Source organism: Populus trichocarpa, chromosome 13 (genome assembly GCF_000002775.5).
Source record: "Populus trichocarpa isolate Nisqually-1 chromosome 13, P.trichocarpa_v4.1, whole genome shotgun sequence".
NCBI lineage: Eukaryota > Viridiplantae > Streptophyta > Magnoliopsida > Malpighiales > Salicaceae > Populus > Populus trichocarpa.
Genome location: NC_037297.2, coordinates 2516505 through 2538578, shown reverse-complemented (window position 1 = coordinate 2538578; position 22074 = coordinate 2516505). Strand labels below are relative to the sequence as shown.

At 36.3% G+C, this 22074-nt stretch overlaps 2 protein-coding genes across 9 annotated transcripts in view; one reads left to right on the top strand and one right to left on the bottom strand.

The window, feature by feature from the left end:
• Window positions 1-176: 176 nt before the first annotated feature.
• Window positions 177-5994, top strand: LOC7473341 (zeta-carotene desaturase, chloroplastic/chromoplastic). Of its 2 annotated transcripts, none has more exons than XM_024584200.2 (14): window positions 177-680; window positions 1119-1243; window positions 1474-1608; window positions 1721-1793; window positions 1959-2032; window positions 2452-2556; window positions 2646-2890; window positions 2968-3055; window positions 3720-3762; window positions 3858-4014; window positions 4155-4283; window positions 4428-4500; window positions 5211-5375; window positions 5577-5994. In XM_024584200.2, exons 1-14 carry the CDS (start codon window positions 482-484, stop codon window positions 5742-5744), a joined length of 1779 nt encoding a protein of 592 aa, XP_024439968.1. In that variant the 5' UTR covers window positions 177-481; the 3' UTR covers window positions 5745-5994. The 2 variants fall into 2 exon arrangements, with proteins under 2 accessions (XP_024439968.1, XP_024439970.1); XM_024584202.2 differs by having other exon boundaries at window positions 545-680; window positions 1052-1243.
• A 1778-nt stretch (window positions 5995-7772) lies between these two features.
• LOC18104063 (probable leucine-rich repeat receptor-like protein kinase At1g35710) overlaps window positions 7773-22074 on the bottom strand; it is a 119614-nt gene continuing 105312 nt past the window's right edge. For 6 of the 7 annotated variants that reach the window (XM_052446444.1, XM_052446443.1, XM_052446442.1 and 3 more), the window contains one exon: window positions 7773-7928. In XM_052446444.1, coding sequence (XP_052302404.1) covers window positions 7924-7928 — 5 coding nt within the window. In that variant the 3' untranslated portion in view covers window positions 7773-7923. Of the gene's footprint in view, window positions 7929-8126; window positions 8324-22074 lie in introns of those variants that run through there. The other variant, XM_052446445.1, reaches the window with a different exon arrangement.

Here is a 22074-nt window from a genome sequence, read left to right as displayed (position 1 = left end):
AAAATAATTATTTTATTATTTTTAATATTTATAAATTATTTTAATATACTAATATAAAAAATAATTTTTTAAAATATTATTTTAATATATTTTTAAATATTTTAAAAAATAACCTCGCCACACATTTCAATTAACAAAACCAACCTCTTCATGCCTATATACCTGACAAATTTCTCCTACCAAAGCATCTTCTCTCCCTCCACGCGAGATGCCCTTCACTCCTTCTTTGTTTACGTTTACTATAAATGTGGTTGGTCCTGTTAAAAATCCGTGCTTTCTATTGACACACGACGCTCTATCACTATAGAGGAAGACTTCACGTTTTCTTGCTTTCTTTTACTTCTACTCTCTCTCTCTCTCTCTTTCTCTTTCTCTGCCAAGCAAGACTTGTTGTCTTTTGGTTTATATCAAATAATTCAAAGAAAGAAGAGTAAGAGGTGAAGAGTTTTCTTGAATTCCTGATTGAGCAGTGAAGAGAATCATGGCTTCTTTGATTCTTTTCCCTGCAAAATCTGTTACTGGAACTAGAAGTGAGACTAGCCCACCAGGGTTATTGTTCTCTGGTGGTGTTGGTCGTAGGCGGTCAGTGGTTCAGGTGGGATTCAGGAATCAAAGGTTGTTTACAGTTCGGTCTGCTTTGGATTCTTTGGAAACAAACGTATCTGATATGAGTGTTAATGGTAATCCCTCAAAGCTTACGTTTTTTTTTGCTTTGAATTGTATTGTTTACTTATTTTTTGTGCATTTTTTTTCTATCTGGGCTTTCTTTTGGTTTAAAGATTGAGACTTTTCATCCTTTTTTATATTGTTGGTATGTTGATTTTTAATTTTTGATGGTGTTTCCTTTTGAGTTTGTTTAATTAGCTCTGAATTTTGAGAGAGTAGGTCGGTGAGATGACTTGTAAATGTATCATTGGAATTTAATTCTGCCATTCAGCTGCTATGAATAAATTATAAATGGGTGACTGTAAAGATTTTCATCAGATCAAATGCATATGTTATGATGCCTCATTATGTGTGACAAAAGTACTGCTTTTTTATTTATTTAAAGGTCAGTAAGATGTGTAAGATGACATTTTTCTTCTCGCTGGCCATGCATTGAATTGTATGATTCCCAGCTCCGAAGGGGTTATTTCCACCAGAACCTGAACATTATAGGGGGCCGAAGCTGAAGGTGGCTATTATTGGAGCTGGGTTGGCAGGCATGTCAACTGCAGTGGAGCTATTGGATCAAGGCCATGAGGTATTTGCTTTTTCTGCTTTGTCTTGGGTGGTCATCTAAGGTCATCTAATCATCTTGATCTTATTGAAACTCGAAAATTAAATGCAAGTTTGTGGATTGCATATTTCAAACTTATTTATAGTTAAGAGCAAACTTGACATCTATTTCCTAGAAATTTTGAATTGTTGTAATTTAATGGTTTTATGTTATAATGTAAACTGAAGATAGATGTTCTTATTTTTTTTTATCAGGTGGACATATACGATTCAAGGTCTTTCATCGGTGGTAAAGTGGGTTCATTTGTTGATAGACGTGGAAACCATATTGAAATGGGACTTCATGTTTTCTTTGGTTGCTATAATAATCTTTTCCGTTTGATGAAGAAGGTGAAGCAAGTTTCTTTGGTTATTGTGATATAACAATTTAAAATATATTTTTCAAACACAAAATACTCTTTAAATAATCTGATAGTTTTTCGTAATCACTACTCGAACATAGGTGGGTGCAGATAAAAATCTGCTTGTGAAGGATCATACTCACACATTTGTAAACAAGGGAGGTGAAATTGGTGGTATGATTTATTCTTGACCCTTATCTGATCAAATTTTTCCTTACAGTAGATGTGTGTATCATTGATTGAAATCATTTTTCCTCAGCTTACTAGCATCCTGTATTGTGTCATATTTTATCTTGTTTACCATAATTAAGTCCTTTCATAACTTGAACTTGATTCCAGAGCTTGATTTTCGGTTTCCAATTGGAGCTCCGTTGCATGGGATTAGTGCATTTTTGTCAACAAATCAGCTTAAGGTACTCTTCCCAGCATCCAGTTCGTTCTGGATTTTATGGGGCAATATCCTCCACCTTAGATGTTAACCCAAAAATGTCATCAACATGTTTATTATCCTTCTAACTGCTGCCTCTTTTCTTGCTTGAATGTCTCTTGGCCCATGGCACTGCATCTATTATGCATCACTACTAATGGTATTTAATTTCCTATTCTTAGTGACACCCTCACATTTTTCATTGCAGTCTAAGTAGAGTAGTTTTGGCATTCAAATTTTCGCTAGAAGCAAAAATTAAAAAAAAAAAAAAGAGCAAAAGAAACCATAAGGGTTTTATATGTCATCTTTCAACATCTTTTGGGAAGCTGAACTAGCTGGTGCCAAATTTCCTACCCCCTTAAACTCTCTTTTGATGTGTTATCTCGTGGTACTTTTCAATTTCAGACTTATGATATAGCAAGAAATGCTATGGCGCTTGCCCTGAGTCCAGTTGTAAAGGCTCTTGTTGATCCCGATGGTGCATTGAGGGACATAAGGAAATTAGATAGTGTAAGAATTATCTCATTTCTCTTTCTTTTGATTAGTTGCCCAGGTCATTTTGTTAATATTATCATTGAAATTACATTTTCTTCTTGCAGATCAGCTTCTCTGATTGGTTTTTGTCCAAAGGTGGAACACGCATGAGTATCCAAAGAATGTGGGATCCTGTTGCTTATGCCCTTGGGTTTATTGACTGTGATAACATCAGTGCTCGGTGCATGCTGACCATATTCTCATTGTTTGCCACCAAGACAGAGGCTTCTTTACTTCGTATGCTCAAGGGTTCTCCAGATGTTTACTTGAGTGGTCCCATTAGAAAGTATATCGAAGATAAAGGTGGCAGGTACAGTTGTAAATATATTACTTGTAAACTTTTTTTTGGGTCTCACAATAATTGATACTCTTTATCTGCAAGAGCAGGTTTCATTTGAGGTGGGGATGCAGACAGATAATTTATGATAGATCACTAGATGGAGAAATACATGTCACAGGACTTGCCTTGTCGAAGGTAAATGGCTTTTCATTTTCCTTCTTTTAAACTTGATCTCTAGGACATTGATGCTGTGATATTATCATTTACATGTTCAAATATCCTATCTTAAACCTGGTTACATTGCTCCAATTTAAGATCAACAGGGATGCAATGTAATTGCCTCGACATTGTTTTGATGAATATTTCAATAAGCTATGGTTCTAAATTAAAGAGGTCTATGGAAAAGGCTTAAGAGTTGAAGACAAATTATTTAATCTGCACCTTTTGATGAATGAATAGGAAATGAATATCCTATTCTCTGTCTAACTCCCCAAGCAAATGTTTGTGGGTTTGCAATTCGAGAATTGGTGGAGTTATTTTCTTCAGAATGATACATAGAATTTGGTGCTTATAAGGTTCAGAAATTAAAATCTTCAGTCTATACGCTACAAAGAATTTGTTAAGTTGAACCTGGCCAAATTAATAGATGGAAGGAAATGGAGTGTGCAAGGATATGCCATTGATATGTTATGATAGATGTGTCATTGTGGGTCCTATGGCTGGGTCAAGACCTGTGCATCAAACAATTTGGAAACCAGATTATTTATGTGCATTTTGGAGGTTTCTGTGTGCTATTTTTATCTTCCACCAGTGCTTGTAAGGTCTTCATTCATGAAACATTACATTCATATCATTGCAGGCTACAGATAAGAAAGTTGTAACAGCTGATGCTTATGTTGCAGGTATACAGTCATATATGCCCTTTCTCTTTCTTCATATCTTGTATCAATTGTGCATTGATGATCTTTTGTCATTCTATGGTTTGATTTGATGGTAGCTTGTGATGTCCCTGGAATTAAAAGACTACTTCCGTCCCAGTGGAGGGAATCAAAATTCTTTGATAATATTTATGAGCTAGTGGGAGTACCTGTTGTGACAGTACAACTTAGATACAATGGCTGGGTTACAGAGTTGCAGGATCTAGAACAATCAAGGTGAATTTCTATCTATGCTGATGCTCTGATTGTGAAAGCAGGATGCTTTTTTCAATGACCAAGAATATCATCTGCTTTGGTTTTTTTTGAGACTATACACGGCATTTTTCCAATAAGCCCTTGCTTCTTTCAATTGGCAGGCAGTTGCGACAAGCTACTGGCTTAGATAACCTCCTGTACACTCCAGATGCAGATTTTTCTTGTTTTGCTGACCTAGCACTCACTTCTCCAGAAGATTACTACATTGAAGGACAAGGTTCATTGCTCCAGTAAGAAAACAAATATCTCTACTCCAGTATATTGCTGTTAGTTTCTGTTTTGTAAGGGAATGGCAATCCACCTTACATATCCCTAGAGGTATCTTTTATTTTTCCATCCTTATCCGTTGTATTCACAAATATTATATGTTTCAGATGTGTTCTGACACCAGGAGATCCTTACATGCCCTTGACAAATGATAAAATCATAGAGAGAGTTTCAAAGCAGGTTTGTAGCATTTAAACATTATCTCTGAACACCTAAAGTCATCTATTATCTATGGTCCTAAGCCCTATTACATACACTGGGAAGTTATGCAAAAACATAACGTGGGTAGCGTTTGATTAAACTATCCAGGCTTTAGTAACTTCTGATCCATTCAGCTTGAAGAGTGCTTATCCCTAAGGCTTCTTTCGTTTCTATAAGTTTTTTGCGTAAGGGCACATGCACATGCCTGCGAAGTGTAAACTTGGCTTCAGATTGAAGTAATTATGCCTTGAAAATGTGCCATTTGTATGTTCTTGACTGTGCAAACAACTTACACATATTTTTGCAAATAAAGAAAACATCTCTGTTAATTTTAGGACATCATTCCCAGCTAGTTTGGCACCGCCAAATTCCAGACTGTGTGTGTACGTAGTAACCAGGCCTTAATGCAAGTCCTTTTTGGCTCTGATACCACCTGCAGTTGCTCTTTGTGTGGATATGGGTTCTTGGTAGTCCAAAAGCCAGTTAGAGATGAAAGGCTTACATCATCACAGATGGTTAGCTTGAGTTAATGTGCTTTCATTATAAGAAGATGGCTAAAATAATGCGCTCCTAACTTTCATTGTTGGTAGTTGATTCTTATTTGAGTATTGAATTATCATTTGATGAATCCATTTATTGTTGTGCAATATTCTCATTGTTTGCTCTTATTTTTTTATTTAAATAACCAGGTCCTGGCTTTATTCCCGTCATCCCAAGGTCTAGAAGTAACCTGGTCATCCGTTGTAAAAATTGCACAATCTTTGTATCGTGAAGGACCTGGCAAAGATCCCTTTAGACCTGATCAGAGGACACCTGTGAAGAATTTCTTCCTTGCTGGTTCATATACAAAACAGGTAACTCAAATTTCCCTAGACCCTTTAGCTTGATAGAAAAGTAGCTTTAGTGCTTGCCTCCACAGCTTTCAGTATAAAAACAACCTGTTAATTAAAAGGGAGCAACAAAAGCAACCAGAGAGATAAGCAATACTTGCTTTATTTGAGTGAAAATGTGAAAAAAAAAACTAATAAATTAAGCATGGTTTCTGCATTGAACAGGATTACATAGACAGCATGGAAGGAGCGACCTTGTCCGGAAGACAAGCTTCAGCATATGTATGCGGTGCTGGGGAAGAGTTAGTAGCTTTGAGGAAGACACTCGCAGCTGTCGAATCTCAAGATGGCACAAAATCTCAAAATTTAATTGATGAGCTCAGTCTTGTATGATCCCATCACACATCACACATCAAAGCTTTATGTGTATGGTCTCAAATGGCTGTAATAAATAGGTGTAGTTTATGATTTATGTAATTCTAAACGCTGCCTATGTAAAGATTAGTTTCAATTATGAGGCAATCTAGGTGTTTATGATATATCCCTTTGATGTCCAGTCATCGGCTTTGGTCGGGTTCGAACTTTGCTTCATTAAAGCTATCGGATATATAATTTTATAAATTAATTTTAATTGATTATGATATTTAGTGTTTGTTTGATATTACTGTAGTATATGGTTTGAAAAAATAAATGTAAATATATATATAAATTATAGCTTTTTTTAATTAAGATTTTGAGAGAGATTGTAGTGTAACTTGTGTAAAATTATGATGAGTATTTATTAACTAAAAATTTTCAAATCTATAATCTTGGTAAAATACAGATTGTCCTACACCGAATCATAGAAACAAAAACAAAAGAGCGAGACAAATATTGTGTCTACAATGCATTGAATGAGGGTTTTTTTTCCCACTGTTTTGTTACGAAAAAACACTTGACGATAATGGGAAAATGGACACGATCAGAAAGAAAATAAATGGAGGTTAGGGGTCAATGCTCCCATGCCATACCCCGCCGTTTCAGACCTACATCGTTGTTCAAATTCTAACGAACTCCTATAAGCAATTCTTCTTTTATTTAAAGCTTACGCAATATACAATTTTTTTTCCCTTGAAGAATTCTATGCATATGGAGGACACAAGCCACCAGACAAATATTGTTTGGAATCCTGGAAATAGCTGATTAACATTTTGCCACATGGAAAGACAACAGACTTTGAATGGCAATGGGAAGGGAAAGGGCAACATCATACATTGCGATGGATAGTAAATGATGATATATGTGTTCATGAGAAAGATGGCCTAAACTCAAATTACTTGAAAATATTCTTGCTGCTGCAGGTTTTGAGATGACAAATGGTTCATTTCTCTTGCTCTCATTTTCTCTCCTAGAGCAAGGAAGCTGGCCAAAGAAACAGATTCTTCTCTTGAAAATCTGTCACCAATTCACCATTATGCGTGTTTTCTCTAGCATTCCCGCCTAGTCGAGCATGGAATCTTCCGCCGAGCTGAGAGTGTAAAACAGCAGCCTTCACTAGCATCAAATACGCACAAAACAGCAGAGCGCGCACGTGCTTGTATTTGCACTTTCCTCTTGTTGTATAGGATTAGAATCTTTTGCACCAATTATTGGCATTTCTCTGAGCGAATTGTCCAAGATGCATTCTATTTCTTCGCTCCATGGTGTAGAGGAGGTGGGGTTGTGGCGGCGGTGGAGGAGACGGATGTTTCGGCCATTGGTGGCGGCGGCGGAGATTTTTTTTTGGTGCCGTGAAGGAGACAGGACAGCAAACTTCGACGAGTTACGAGTGGCAAGTGATCCTGTTGGAGGAGCCATCACCATAGACGTTAATAATAATTATAATAAAGGACGGGTTAAATCTAAGATTCATGTAGACTAATCATTCAGTGTATTTTATTTTATTTTTGGTGGAGAAAAAAAAATAGTTTTATGTCACAAATTGCCTATATTTCTCTTTGAAGATCAACTTATTAAATAATCTTGAAGTTGTTCATCTTCACAAGAAATACTGCAGTAAAAAAAATAAATACAAAAAATAAATGAAAAACTTCAAGGATTAGTGGGAGTTGAATGAATTCAAAATTACCTTCATGAGAATTTTTAAACAGGTTCATAAACTTTGGCTGTTTTTCTTTAATCAAAACGATAAAAATCTTATTACAAATTTTTTTTTTAAAAAATTTAAATGTTGAAATTAATACTTATTTTTAAATTTTTTTTTTTAAACAATTATGTTTGTTCCTTATTTTTTTTTTAAAATTTAAATGTTGAAATTAATACTTACAAAAATTATTTCATTACCCCTCATTTTTTTTTGAATGCAGAATTTACAGTCATATTAGATAATAGGTATACATATTTTCAATATCATGGAGTATCATAATATTACGAGAAAGGGCAGAGAAATAATACTGTACAAAAATATATTAATCGTTGAAGAAACAAAATACAAAGCAGAGAAATAATTTATTACAAACAAAGCTACGAAAATTGAAAGGAACATAAGTAGAAACAATCACATACTAATTATAGAAAATCTTTTGGAAAATTCTCAGCCTGTCACAGTTGTTAATTTGAGGCATCAGATCTTCCAATGTTATTGCGGAGAAGGACTTTGGCAGCGGAGGCCATCGAGCTATGAGCTCCGAAGCTACTTGTCGCATGGTTGGCCTAGATTGGGGATTGGCAAGCAAGCATGCAAATGCAATTTTGATAATGGAGACCACGCCTTCTGCAACTCGATTTTCAGGAAGTGGGATACGTTGGTCTATCACATCCTTCAACAACGTATGCTGGTTGATTTGTGAGCACGACGAGGAGGAAAATGCTGATGCAGAAAGAGATGAGATGAGATCACCCGGATGCATTCCCATTATTACTTCCATTGTGACCACTCCAAAGCTGTAGCTAGACATCGCACTTCTCGTTCACTCTCATTGTGTAAGCTAGCTCTGCAAAAATTCTGGTCATTTTTTCATAGTACTGGTTGTATTGTACTGCTAATATGACAATACTGGTTGTATTATACATAACCTTTACAGCATCCAAAAGCAGCCCTCCATTTTCATAGTACTGGTTGTATTGGTCTGCTAATATGTCATAATGTTTTGGAGAGCCTCCAAAACATTACGGCATATATACAGAAATTTAGCAATTGATTCATATATATATATATATATATATATATATATATATATATATATATATATTTTAAGAATGAAATCAAGTATGTACCTGGAGCTGTGTATCCGAAGGTGCCAGCAAATGAGGTCCAGTTGGTTGAGTCAGGCATCAAGAGCCGAGCTGTCCCAAAATCCGAAACATGAGCCTCGTATTCCAAATCTAAAAGAACATTGCTGCTGGAAATGTCTCGATGAATGATTGGAGGCGAGCAATCATGGTGCAAATAGGATAATGCATTGGCCACTCCTTTAACAACATTAAGCCTTTTATTCCAATCCAAGTCCATTGCCTGTTCTTCGCTAGATAAACTCATCTTCAAACTTCCCCTTTCTATGAACTCGTAAACTATAGTGCTCAATTAATGAACAAAATCCACATAACTTCACAATATTTCGATGTCGAATATCTATTAACATGCGAATCTCATTTCTAAAAGTTTTCAAATCCATAAGCTCGCCCTCTCTTGATGGGTGAAGTTTCTTCACGGCAACGACCTGACCTGCTGGCAACATGGCTCGATAAACAATTCGGTACCCCCCTTTCCCTATACAATTATTGGAGTTGAAATTATTAGTGGCCTGGATGATAGTTTCATGTAGGATCTCCTCCTCATAGCCCTGTACTGCAAAACTGAGTGGACTTTGTCGCTCTCCTAAAAAGGAGATTCTTTCTATACTTGTTTGGTAGCGAAAGTATAAACATCCAACCATGGTAAGTAGTAGAAGTAGACTGCCCAGGAGAGGAAAAAGAATCAAAATGACAATTTTGTTGCTCTTTCTCTTACTTGTAAGAAGTGTACAAGGCTTTAGACCACTGACATTTCCACAGAGACCACTATTATTCATAAAAGCTTCTAAAGGAGCTTCATTGAAGCCTTTGATTTTGGGAATAGGGCCCTCTAGTTCATTGTAGGAGATGTCTAGAGTTGTCAAGCTCACCAAATCTACATAAACAGTTGGAATCAAACCGGAAAGTTTGTTGTGAGACAAGTTCATCGTTTCTAACTGTTTTAATTGCCCAATTTCTGATGGTATCTCTCCTGCCAATAGATTCCCACTGAGATCTAGATCTTCAAGAAATGCAGGAAGCCTATCTCAGATGGGATGCTCCCTATGAACTTATTATGACTCAAGTTCAACTGTAAAAAATTTGAGCACTCTCCCACTTGTTTTGGGATTGATCCACCAAGATTATTAGAAGCTAAATTAAGGGATTGAAGTTGAGATAGCATTTGGATTTCAAAGGGAACGATACCAAAAAGATGGTTGTTATGAAGAGTAAGGTTGTACAACGCCTTCAACTGCCCCAATTCTTTTGGAACTGTCCCCTTTAGGAGATTTGATGAAAGATCAATGACTTGTAGCCTAGTAGCCTTTCCCAGCTCTGATGGTATCTCGCCGATGATATTATTGTTTGACAATTTTAGGCTCGCCAAGTTGTGAAAACCTCCCCATTTCCTTGTAAGCTCACCATACAAATCATTGTGACTTAGGTCCACATAGTTCAAGTTTGGGTAGAGGCCGAAATCTTCAGTAATATTCCCCGTCAATTGGTTCCACTCAAGCCTAACTCTAAATAGACGAGTAAAATTTCGCAAGCTTTCAGGGATTGGACCAGAAAAATGATTGTAGGGGGCTGTAAAATTTACAAGCAACCCACCAAGGCACATGTCTCGTGGTAAATGGCCAGTGAAATTGTTTGAAAACAATTGCAAATTCATCAAATGTGTGAGATTATTCATCTCGGGGGGCAGAGTACCATTAAGATTATTTAAGTGCAATCTCAATTCAATAAGGGATTCAAGTTGTCCTATTTCCCGAGGAACAGATCCAAATAAATTATTCATGTCCAGACCAAGTCTAGTGAGCATAGTCATGTTCCCAATAAAAAAAGGGATAAATCCAGAGAGTTTGTTATTCAAGAGATAGAGAATGGATAAGTTTATCAGATTTCCAATATCTAGAGGTATCAAGCCAGAGAGTTTGTTACCCGATAAATAGATAAGAGAGCGGATATGTGTTTCAGAGTTCCAATCAGGACTGGGATCAAACCAGTGAGATTATTTTCTCGAAGACGCAAGTCAATGAGCTTAGTCATGTTCCCAATAGAAAAAGGAATGAAACCAGAGAGTTTGTTTATCGAGAGATCGAGAATGAATAAGTTTTTCAGATTTCCAATAGAAGAAGGGATGGAACTAGAGAGTTTGTTATCAAAGAGAGAAAGAATTGATGAGTTTCTTAGATTTTCAATAGAAGAAGGGATCCTACCAGTGAAATCATTGTTTGACAAGTAAAGGGAACTGAGAGACTACAATGATCCAATTTCTGGAGGTATCAAGTCGGAGAGTTCATTATCCCATAGAGAAAGAATTGATAAGTTTCTCAGATTTCCAATAAAAGAAGGGATGAAACTAGAGAGTTTGCTATTAAAGAAAGAAAGAATTGATAAGTTTCTCATATTTTCAATAGAAAAAGGGATCCTACCAGTGAAATCATTGTTTGACAAGTCAAGGGAACTGAGAGACTGTAGTGATCCAATCTCTAGAGGTATCAAACCAGAGAGTTTGTTACCCCGTAGATAGAGAATAGATAGGTGTTTCAGAGTTCCAATAAAGGCTGGGATCAAACCGGTGAGATTATTTTCACAAAGGTACAAAAAGTTAAGACTTGTTAACAATCCTATCTCAAGTGGAATATTTCCTGTGAAATGATTATCACACAAGTCTAAATTGGTGATTTTGGTCAGGTTACTAATGTGGGATGGGATAGTTCCATAGAGTGAATTGTTCCAGAGATTGAGAGTGAGAAGATTGGAGAAGTTGAAACTATGAAATGTACCTCTCAGACCAAAATATGGAAGGCTGAAATCCACGACACTTCCAGAATTGTCACAAGTGATCCCAAGCCAGGGCTGCTGCCAACCCAAGAAGACAGGACAGATTGGCTGTGGTTGTCATCAAGACTTGCTTTCCATTTTAGGAGAGCCTCCGCTTCTTTATTACCTTCAGCAGCTACATATTTGGCAGCACCAAATGAATTAGGAGGAAAGGCAAAGAAAGAAGGAAAGCACATTAGAAGGAGAAAAAAAAGGACTTGGAGAAACTTTAAGAATGGTTTCTGTAGTGAGGACATCATGTCTAAGGGATATGGTTTCCTATGGCAGATGAAGATCTTGGGCTCCGATGATAGGTATTTATACAAAAAATAAAAATAAAAATAAAAATAAAAATAAAAATAAAAGGAATATTTATTGGAATTTTTAATTGTGAAATTTCTTATTCATCTTTGTTCTTATTTTACAGAATTTGACATAGGTCAACAACAGTGACATCTGTTTTTATTGGGTCGAAGATTTGGTAAATCATAGGAAAATTCATTTACAAGTCCTATAATTTCTAAAGATGCTTAATTGTTGGCTCATTCGTTCAAAACACATAGCTGGTTTAATGTGAATATGAGTGATAGGCAAAATAAAAATAAAAATAAAAATAAAATAAAAATAAAAATTTGCGAAGTATTTTTTTAAGTAATTTTTATTTTATATTTTGGGTCTTTTTTAAGTCAGGATAATTTTTATTTCATAAAGTATAATTGCTTTACTTATTTTTATAATTTTTTTTGTTAAGTGAAGACCTGACCATTTCCTAAATTGTCCACTCTTGCCGGCTTTATCAAACCTTCACTTGTTCATTCTAGTAATTTTTCTAGGATGTTGTTAAAATTCATGATGTTTAATTATTTAAATTTATCTTTAAATTTCACTTATTTATTTATTTATTCGTTCTAAATATCAATTTTTTGATCCATGATTTTGTACTAATTCAATAAAATTGTTTTTGTGTTTTATATATATATATATATATATATATATATATATATATATATATATATATATATATATATAAACCTGAGAAATAAAAGAAAAAAATATTTTGTTTTTTAAAATCTTTTGCATCAGTTTTCTCTCCTTTAATTGAATCGGTGAAGAAATAATACTTAATTAATCGCGGGCTCTCTGAATTAATTGGAATTGCAAGGTAGAGGAATCTTTCATTCTGAAATTTCTAAATAATCTTTGTTCTACCTTTCCAAATCATAGGACTCCCTGTTAATTAGAAAGTACTATGCATATTGTGGGTCATCGTTCCAAATTTGACTTGTCCAAAGATTCATGATGTATCTTTTTAACTGCCTTTAGCGCAAGAAAGCAGCTCTCGAGTTGTAACATCTCGGGAGTTTTTTTTTTTTATTTAATATGATTTTGTTTACATAAAATAAAAATAAAATTCACATGGAATATATAAGAACAATACAGATAGGTAAATGAAGGTTTAATTTATCCAAAAACTTATCTGACTCATCAACAAACATACCTAGTGCAATAATATTTAATATTGTTTCATTACTCAATAATCATGATATTTTTCTCATTGTTGCCTTTGCAAATTGCTAGTGAGTATGTCGGTATTTTTATGCCTTTCACAAGGCTTATGGTTATTTTCTTAGTTATTAAGCTATAGATAGGTCACAGTAATATGTTTGGATTTCAATATTTTTATTTTAATTAATAAAATTAAAACTAAGATAGTGTGAATATATATAAATTTTAAGTTAAAAAAATTTTATTCGAGAAATTATATTAAAAAATAATATATAATTATTCTTATAATCTTACGATATCTCTATAAAAAATAAATCACTAGAGTAGCATCAGTAAAGAAATGTCACAACTTGTCGTGTTAATTAATTGCTTATAGTACGTCCACAACATTATTCCATGAAAGCGTCACCGACCAATAACCTGTTTATCGTGCTTATTGGGACTGATGGACTAGATGCATCATGAAGTTGGAAGTTCAATAGCTAGTAAACTCCCTTGGCCCCAGATTGTGCCATGGGGTCTCAGGAAGTCATGTTCTCTTTGTTTTTTCTTTAGTCTAGTCGACGGAACGGGTCATAGCCAATCAAAAGTTCAGAATATCAGAAATTTGTTGCTTGTCTTTATTCTCCAATTTATATAGCCCGTAAATTTATCATAAATACCTGGTCATGATTTTGATTGCTTAAGCCTTTTTAATATATTAAAAAAAAAATGAATTTGACTGCTTGTCCGTTTGTAATCAACCTTTTATCGTGGTCCGAAGTACAGCTTTTCTTTGCTTAATGAATCCGTCATGAATTGTCATAAACTGTCACATTGTAGGATGTGGACTCTCTGTATAATTGCTTCATGGTACATTTACGTGATCATGCAATGAAAGCTTCACCAACCAATTAACTGTTATCGTTCTCGTTAGGGTTTAATTTTCAAATGGACTGATGCATCATGAAGTTGGGATTTCTGTAGTTAGTATACTCACTTGGATTATTGGATATAGATTATGATATGGATTATTGAATTTCTATATTTTATATTTTAAACTTTATTTTTTGTGATAGGTTTTTTACTGAATTATAATTTTAAAATATGAATATATGCTCAATCTAAGTTAAATTAAAGTATATAAATCAACCTTTCTAAACAAATATTATGGATAAAATTTAATCAGAATTCCAAAAGCAATAAGATTTTTGCTTTGTCGAACATCTCCCGCACATTTGCTTCACTTTCTCCAAACCACATTGTTAGCACTCAGGACCTTCGACACTTACTGCATCCCAATCAATGTCTTCAACGACTTTGCTTCCACTGTCATCAAAGCTTTTGCTAAGCATCAATTCTCTTGCCCGTTGACTGTACATGTTCCCAGCACCAATATTTTTTTTGTTTAACATAATTAATTAATTTCAGCTCGATGTCCTCTATGAACCTCAGTTTCCAGACCAGAAGATTGTACATTGTTTAATAGTTCTCGGAGATTCTCAATCCGCGGACCAGCAATAAAATATTTCGGCATCAGATCAATATCATGGGAAAGAAGCATGCGATATCTGTGCTTGAGTCTGTTGTGGTTCGCTTGGGTGGCTTTGCAGTCAGCTATGTTCGTGTGATTTTGCTGCGTGGTTCCTCGCAATTTCTGGCAGATTTCCAAGGCCAAATTCAATTTCATTTGAAAAGGGACAGCATTATCTTGCGAGTGTTGCAAATGAAAAGGTATTTTCATATCGTGTTTTGTGTTATAAGCATTGTAAAATAAGATAACTGTTAAAACTCCATTTTACTCCATCCAAAAGTCCAGACAAAATTTAATAGATTTTAAATAATTTTTAAAAATAGATTTAGGGCAAATAGTTCAAATAAACAAGTCTTTGGTAGTGTTATAACCCATTTTTGGGTCACTCCTAAATTTACTTTCTTTTTCTTCAAAAATAAAAAAACACAACAAACTGCACGGTGCCATTTTGAACGGCACTGTGCAGCTTCTACTCCCTTGCAAATGCAAAGACAAGGAGAAGAGGATTTTTGAAATGTTTTTTCCGCTCTCTCTTTACACCCCACTTGCCCAAGAAACCCGGCACTACCCATACCCACACATGCCCTGCCACCAGGATGAAAAAAAAACAGGACACCCATGCCTCAGCCACCATCCCCTGCAAGCATCTTCCATCGCCCGCCTTACCCTGTGCCAGGGCAGGGGTAAGGTGACCCTCTCCTCCTTTTGCTTATAAATACCAGAGGAGGAACCACAATAAAGAAGGGGGGCAAAATTTTGGAGAAGGAGAGAAGCAAATGACAGTGGCGGTGGCGCGTGGGGAGACGCGCCGCCATTGTTCCTGCGGTTGCAGAAGGTCTTCAATGCAATTTCTGGAGTTTTAGGGGTTATTTTGTAAATTTTAAATTGTTTGATGTAATTTTTTTGTTTAGTTTTGAATTTTTATTATTTGTAGTGTTGATGTAACAAAAAAAAAAACAAAGAAAAGAAAAGAAAAAAATATAGTGAAAGTGTATGTGTGTGTTTGTATTTGCTTTATGGGTGTTTTATTTTATTTTATTATGTATGATAAAATTGCAAAGATTAAAGAAGAATTTAATATTTTGATTTGCTCACGGTCCAGAATTATTAACTTATACGTAAGTTGTATTTCTAATATCCGATGAAAAGATAAAATTTTAAAACTTCTTTAACACGTCAAAGCCACGAAGCAGCTTACCTCAGGTAGGGTGTGTTAGGGGTGCTAATACCTTCCCTAACCACAACCAGTCCCTTACCCGTGAATCTCTAACAAGACCAGTACATCCGGTTTCCTAGTAGCCTGCAATCAATTACTAGGTGGCGACTCCAACGAATCAATCAAAGCAAAACGCATAAAGAAAAATCGCCAAGCCGACGCCGCGTGGGTGACGTGCGACAGAATGGCGACTCCACTGGGGAAGGTACTGTTTCTGACAATATTGGACTAAGCTTTGTGTATTTGATGTGTTTAAGTTTTTGCATTTTTGTCTTGTTTTATTTTCGTTTTATCCATGCATTTTTAGAATTGTTTCATGCATCACTTGTATTTATTTTTGGAAGCACACACAAGCTTTTAGGTTAGGTGGGGAATTAGCGATCTGCCCTATGACTATTGGTCAGGGTTCAGATGCGTGAAACACCTAACTCATATCTGAGTGCCTGCTTGGTAATGGTGGGCATACGTGCCTTAACTATTTCTTGCAACGCCCGCATACTGTCTTTACGAAGAACGTCACTGGGCAGATATGAGACCCGTTTGAGACCAGGTAGAAAACCTACCCATGTTCACATAATGAATAGAACCTATCCTTAGGTTGTATGTGCTGTTGTTATTTGCATCAGGGCAAACCCTTCTTGAATCATCTTGAACTCAAGACTTGTGGGTGACATAATGGCCGTCACTTAGAAAATTTTCATTGTAGATTTTGGGCAAGAATCACGATTCTTGTTTCATCATACAAGAGTTACGACCATATGTCACCCCTCGAAGGGCGAGTTCATCATATAGATTATATATTCATACATTTGTCATGCATGCACCAGGATGAAAAGTAGGTCCCCTACGAGTCTACAACGATTTTGAACGAAAAAACACGGAAGATAAAGAGCGTGCTCACCGTAACGTCCATTTTTAAGAAGAGTTGGAGTTTCTGAAGACAAGCTTGACTCGCCTCTAGCTTACTCGAGCAAATACTTAGAAATTACTCTAGGGAAGTTCCTTCCAACCAAACTATCATCTTTGTTAGAAACCCAACAACGACTCAACCCGAAGAAATTGGGGGCAAACATGGTCAAGAGCCTGAACACAATTCAACATTTCTGTAAAAGCTTTTGTGGGAAGGCTGACTGAAGGGGAATTGCACCACATTTGCAGAATGGAGCCTGTTCTTGTTCTGCCAAAAATAACCATCTCTGTTTGATCATGCCTTTATTTTTTTGCTGTTTCATGCAAATAACACATTGAACATAACCTTTAAGCATGAAACCATTGCGCTAAGAATCTTTGGGCGTGTTTCCCTTTTCTTCCAAAGCTATGCATGATCATACATGTTCACAAGGATTTTTGGGAATTCAAAGTTAAGTACAAAACAGAAATCATATTGGTGTTTGTTCAAACAAACAAGTTCTGGAAATTCGGGTGATTCCTTAGAAAGGTAACCATACACATAGAAAACCCGAAAAAAAAGAGAAAAAAAACACAAAAAAAAACACCATGAAGTGACTCCAAAGTTGAGTTTTATTTGAATGAATAATGAGAAATCACTTTGCATACTCGCGTGAAAGCAAGGCTTACCGATCCAAAGTGCATGTGTTTGAGATGAGGAAATGCCATTTTTTGATAATCCGTTCACGAGGCTAAAATATATCATTTGCAGTCCCCTTTTGAGCCTAATGCTTTTCTTGAGATAAATAACCTTGGCTAGGATCACACCCCATATTGGGGGCAAGTGCAAGAGACATAGAAAAAAAAAAAAACCTCAATGATTGAAAGTGCCCAAGCAACACTGGGGGGCATAAAAGAAAATTCTCAATCATCAACGGTGCCCAAACAAAGCTTGGGGGCATGAAGAAAAATCCAAATGATCCAAAATTTTGAGTAAAAAGAAAAAAACCCAATACAATGATGCTCAAAATCAAATAAAGAAAACAAAAGCAAAGAGAAAGAGCCCAAGCCCAACACTAGGGGGCACGATAGACCATTTTGGAAAGACATTCCAAAGACAAAAGGTCAGGAAACAAGCACAAGTGATCCTTAGTTTTGAAATCCCTTAAACACTTTTTGAGCCTACAAATATCCTTTTCTTCATAACCAAGAGCCTAAGCCTACATTATGTGCCTAATCAAGCCCTTTCTGATCAAAGGCAAGCAATCTGGATCGATAGGCAGTGCTTTCTCATGCAAACCAAATCATTATTCATGCAAATAAAATGAATGCTTTCAAAACTGGTTTTTTTTTAAACTCTCATAGTAAATCTTGAACCATTTTGACCAATCAAATGTCACTTCATGTTTTTCACCAAAAGCAAAACAAAAAGTTTTCATCATTTCTGATAACCTCTCCATAGGAATCATTTGAATTTCTTCAGAATGAGTTTGCTTTGAATCGATGTCAAAATGATTTCTGTGTCTAGAATAGTTTTGGAATTCCAAAAATTCTGCATGAAAACAACTCCTTGTCAAACCTTCCTTCACATAGCCTCATCCCCAAACCTGATTTGAATACTTGGGGGCATGATCAAGCTAGGGGGCAATAAAAAACACCTGGTAGGGCTGGCTCCATGATTCCCTTTCTAAGAAAAATGCCGGGCAAAGTTGGCAACCCTTGAGATAAAGGACGGAGGACAAAGAAGTATGATGATATCAAGTCTTTCCTAGGGGTCAAGATCACAAGAGATGACTCGAGTAAGTAAGAGCGAAAAAGCCATCGAAGTTCACTGCCAACACTCCAACTTTTGAGAAAAGAAAGACACCATGAAGAAATGGGGACCTATATTTCTCAGGTAAGTATACATGCATATTGACCATAATGCATTGCTTTCAACATTGTCAAATCGGTGTTTCATCACCACCATTCGGGTAGTGCGTTTTCTAACCCTACCTCATTCCGAGTGCGCCTTTGAGCCACCACCATTCGGGTAGTGCGTTTTCTAACCCTACCTCATTTCGAGTGCGACTTTGAGCCTTCACATCTCGAGTAGTGCGTTTTCTAACCCTACCTCATTTCGAGTGCGCCGTTGAGCCCTCACTTCTTAGATAGTGCGTTTTATAACCCTACCTCCTTTTGAGTGCGCCTTTGAGCCCTCGCCAACATTTTTCTGGGTAGGTCACCCATTACAACGCGACCAATTCTCCATGTTTTATTTACCTGGGTAGGTCACCCATTACAATGAGGCCATTCTTCCACTTGGGTAGGTCACCCATTACAATGAGACCTCTCTTTCCTTTTTCTTTGGGTAGGTCACCCATAACAATGAGACCACACTTCACATTTTTTCCATCTTCCATCTGGGTAGGTCACCCATCGCAACGAGACCGCTTTTCATATTCTTTCCACCTGGGTAGGTCACCCATTACAATAGACCACTTTTTACATATTTTTTGGTTTTGGTTTAATGAGGTCGTTAGATGGGATCTCATGTAGCTTTGGTTAAAGGAAATCGCCAGATGAGATTTCAGGTTGACCAAGTTACGCATACTTTTTGGTTTTGATTTAATGAGGTCGCCAGATGGGATCTCATGTAGCTTTGGTTAAAGGAAATCGCCAGATGGGATTTCAGGTTGACCGAGTTATGCAAAATTTTTTGGTTTTGGTTTAATGAGGTCGCCAGATGGGATCTCATGTAGCTTTGGTTAAAGGGAATCGTCAGATGGGATTTCAAGTTGACCGAGCTACACACATCTTTTAGTTCCAATTTAATGAGGTCGCCAGATGGGATCTCAGGTGACTTTGGTTAAAGGGAATCCCAGATGAGATTTCAGGTTGACCGAGTTACACACTTTTTTATTTATTTCCAGTTGAATGAGGTCGCCAGATGGGATCTCAGGTGGCTTTGGTTAAAGGAAATCGCCAGATTGGATTTCAGGTTGGCCGAGCTACACATATTTTTTTAGTTCCAGTTGAATGAGGTCACCAGATGGGATCTCATGTAACTTTGGTTAAAGGGAATCGCCAGATGAGATTTCAGGTTGACCGAGCTCCACATATTTTTTAGTTCCAGTTGAATGAGGTCGCCAGATGGGATCTCATGTGGCTTTGGTTAAACGGAATCTCCATATGGCATTTCAGGTTGACCGAGCTACACACATTCTTTGGTTTTGAAAAAGGAGATCGCCAGATGGGATCTCAAGTTAACGAAAAAAAAGAGAGAGAGAAACGAAGAAAGAAGAGAAGGAAAAGGAGAAAGAAACAGAAAAAGAAGAAAAGTAAAGTCTTTACATGAGTGGATATTGAGCAAGTTAAGAAGACAAGTTTTTCTTTACAAAGCTTACTATGCAAAACATTGAGGAGTTTTGCTTCGTAAGTGTTGTAACCCAATTTCGGATTCACCAAGATTTTCTGGAATGTTATTTTATTTCTATTATTATTTATAAAAATCCAAAAAAATTAAGAAAAAAGTTTAAAATTAAAAAAAAAAAATTTTCTCGAGTCAACCGCATCTTTCCATAAGAACCGAGTCCGCCGGGTCAATACGGGTCAAACCATGTCGACCAGGATAAAAAATAAGTTTCGGGCCGTTTCGGGTCAAAACCGTCATTTTCAACCAAAACCGAGTCCACCGGGTCAATACGGGTCAAACCATGTCGACCAAGGTAAAAAATAAGTTTCAGGCCATTTTGGGTCAAAACTGTTATTTTTGGTCAAAACCCGGCTTACCGGGTTGATACCCATCAAAAGTTTTTTTCCAGTGTTTCAACATAATTTTCGGTCATTAAAATGGATTTTTTAGCGGTTGAATCGGGTTTTTCTAATACTGAATTGAGTTTTTAATTTTACCTATATAAATATATATTATTATACATAATAAAAAAAATAAAATAAAAATAAAATAAAATAAAATAAAAAATTTTGTCAAGGGAGGAAGAAGAAAAAAAAGAAAGAAAAGAAACATTATTCATGTTTTTTTTACTATTTCTTCATGCGGGTAAGATATTGATTTTTATTAAAAACAATATGGAAAATACCAAATATATCCTAACCGTTAGATCTAATAGTGTTTAGATCTGAACCGTTGATTTAATAGGATACAATAGGGCTTACCACACCCAATTAAAACCCAAATCAATCTCAGCCCTTAAAACAATTTTCCCTTAGATCCCGTGGCGCCACGTCACCCAGTGTACCAAGCTCTCGGTACACCACGTCACACCAGATCAAAACGCTGCTCATCCGGACCGTCCGATCAACCTGCAGATCAAGCCAATCACAATCGCAAGATCTTTTCATCAGAGATCCAACGGATCACAGGCTTCAGCGGCACCGGTGTACCGTGCTAGCGTTCACACCGTAGTATAACCCAGAGCCTCTCTCTCCTCTCGCCGGCGACTCTTTCTCTCTCTTCCGATCTCCCATATCCGGCCGTCTCAAGCCTCCGCACCACCACAGAAAGGTCGCCAACCTCGTACAAAGCAAAAAACCGGCCGTTTTCAGCGTTTTTACCTCCCCATCTGGCCGGAAAAAGGGCGCGATTTTCGTCGTGGGCCACACGCGCCCCCAGTGGCATTTCCGTAAATTTCGGAGAAATTCAAGGGTATTTCATTATTTTGCCTATACAGTGGCATTCAGGTAATTTTTTGGGGTTTCTACTGGTATTTTTGATATTTTTTATATATATAAATGCCTGTAAATTTTCTTGCATGTTGTAAAAAATACAAAAACCAAAGTCGACACGTCTCTTTTTTTTTAAAAGGACCGATGTCAAAAATGTAAATACCAAATATGGATTATGTCCATTATTTCTTTTGGTAACCCAGACGTAATTCTCCTTTTAGGGTTAAAACGTCATATTTTAGACGAGTCTCCTAATTTTTAGGGACTGATAATATTTTTAACGCGTCTCCTATTTTTAGGGACCGACGTTAACCATTTGAAAAAAAAACAAATTACCAATAAACCCAAAATATAATGGATTATATCCATTATTTCTTTTGGTAACCCAGACGTAACTCTCCTTTTTAGGGACAAACGTCAATATTTTAGACGAGTCTCCTAATTTTTAGGGACTGATGTCATTTTTAACGTGTCTCCTATTTTTAGGGACCGACGTTAATCATTTTAAAAAAATTACAAATAAGCCCAAAATATAATCGCATTTGAATCAAACAAAACACACACAAGTAAGGGTAACCTTTCTATTGAAAGGATGTTTTAAGGGTGGTGTCTACCTTCCCTTAATCATAACTAACCCCGTACCCGAATCTCTGGGACCAGTGTCTAATTTGGGATTTCTAGTTTCCCTCAAATTACTAGATGGCAACTCCAATAAAATCTTTATTTCCCCCAATCGAGAAAAAAAAAAAACCCTTTTTGTTAAATAAACAAAAAAGCGGGAGCCGTCGCCCGACGTCGTGTATCGACAGTAAGCATTGTAAAGAGAGGGCATCTGTTGCTACCCAATTTTGACCCAT

Bases quoted from the DNA above. Each gene is read 5' to 3' on its own strand.
- LOC7473341 (XM_024584200.2), top strand. From the start codon at position 482: ATGGCTTCTTTGATTCTTTTCCCTGCAAAATCTGTTACTGGAACTAGA. The intron at 1,794-1,958 runs GTATGATTTATT...ACTTGATTCCAG, and splicing joins CAAGGGAGGTGAAATTGGTG to AGCTTGATTTTCGGTTTCCA. The intron at 3,763-3,857 runs GTATACAGTCAT...ATTTGATGGTAG, and splicing joins AGCTGATGCTTATGTTGCAG to CTTGTGATGTCCCTGGAATT.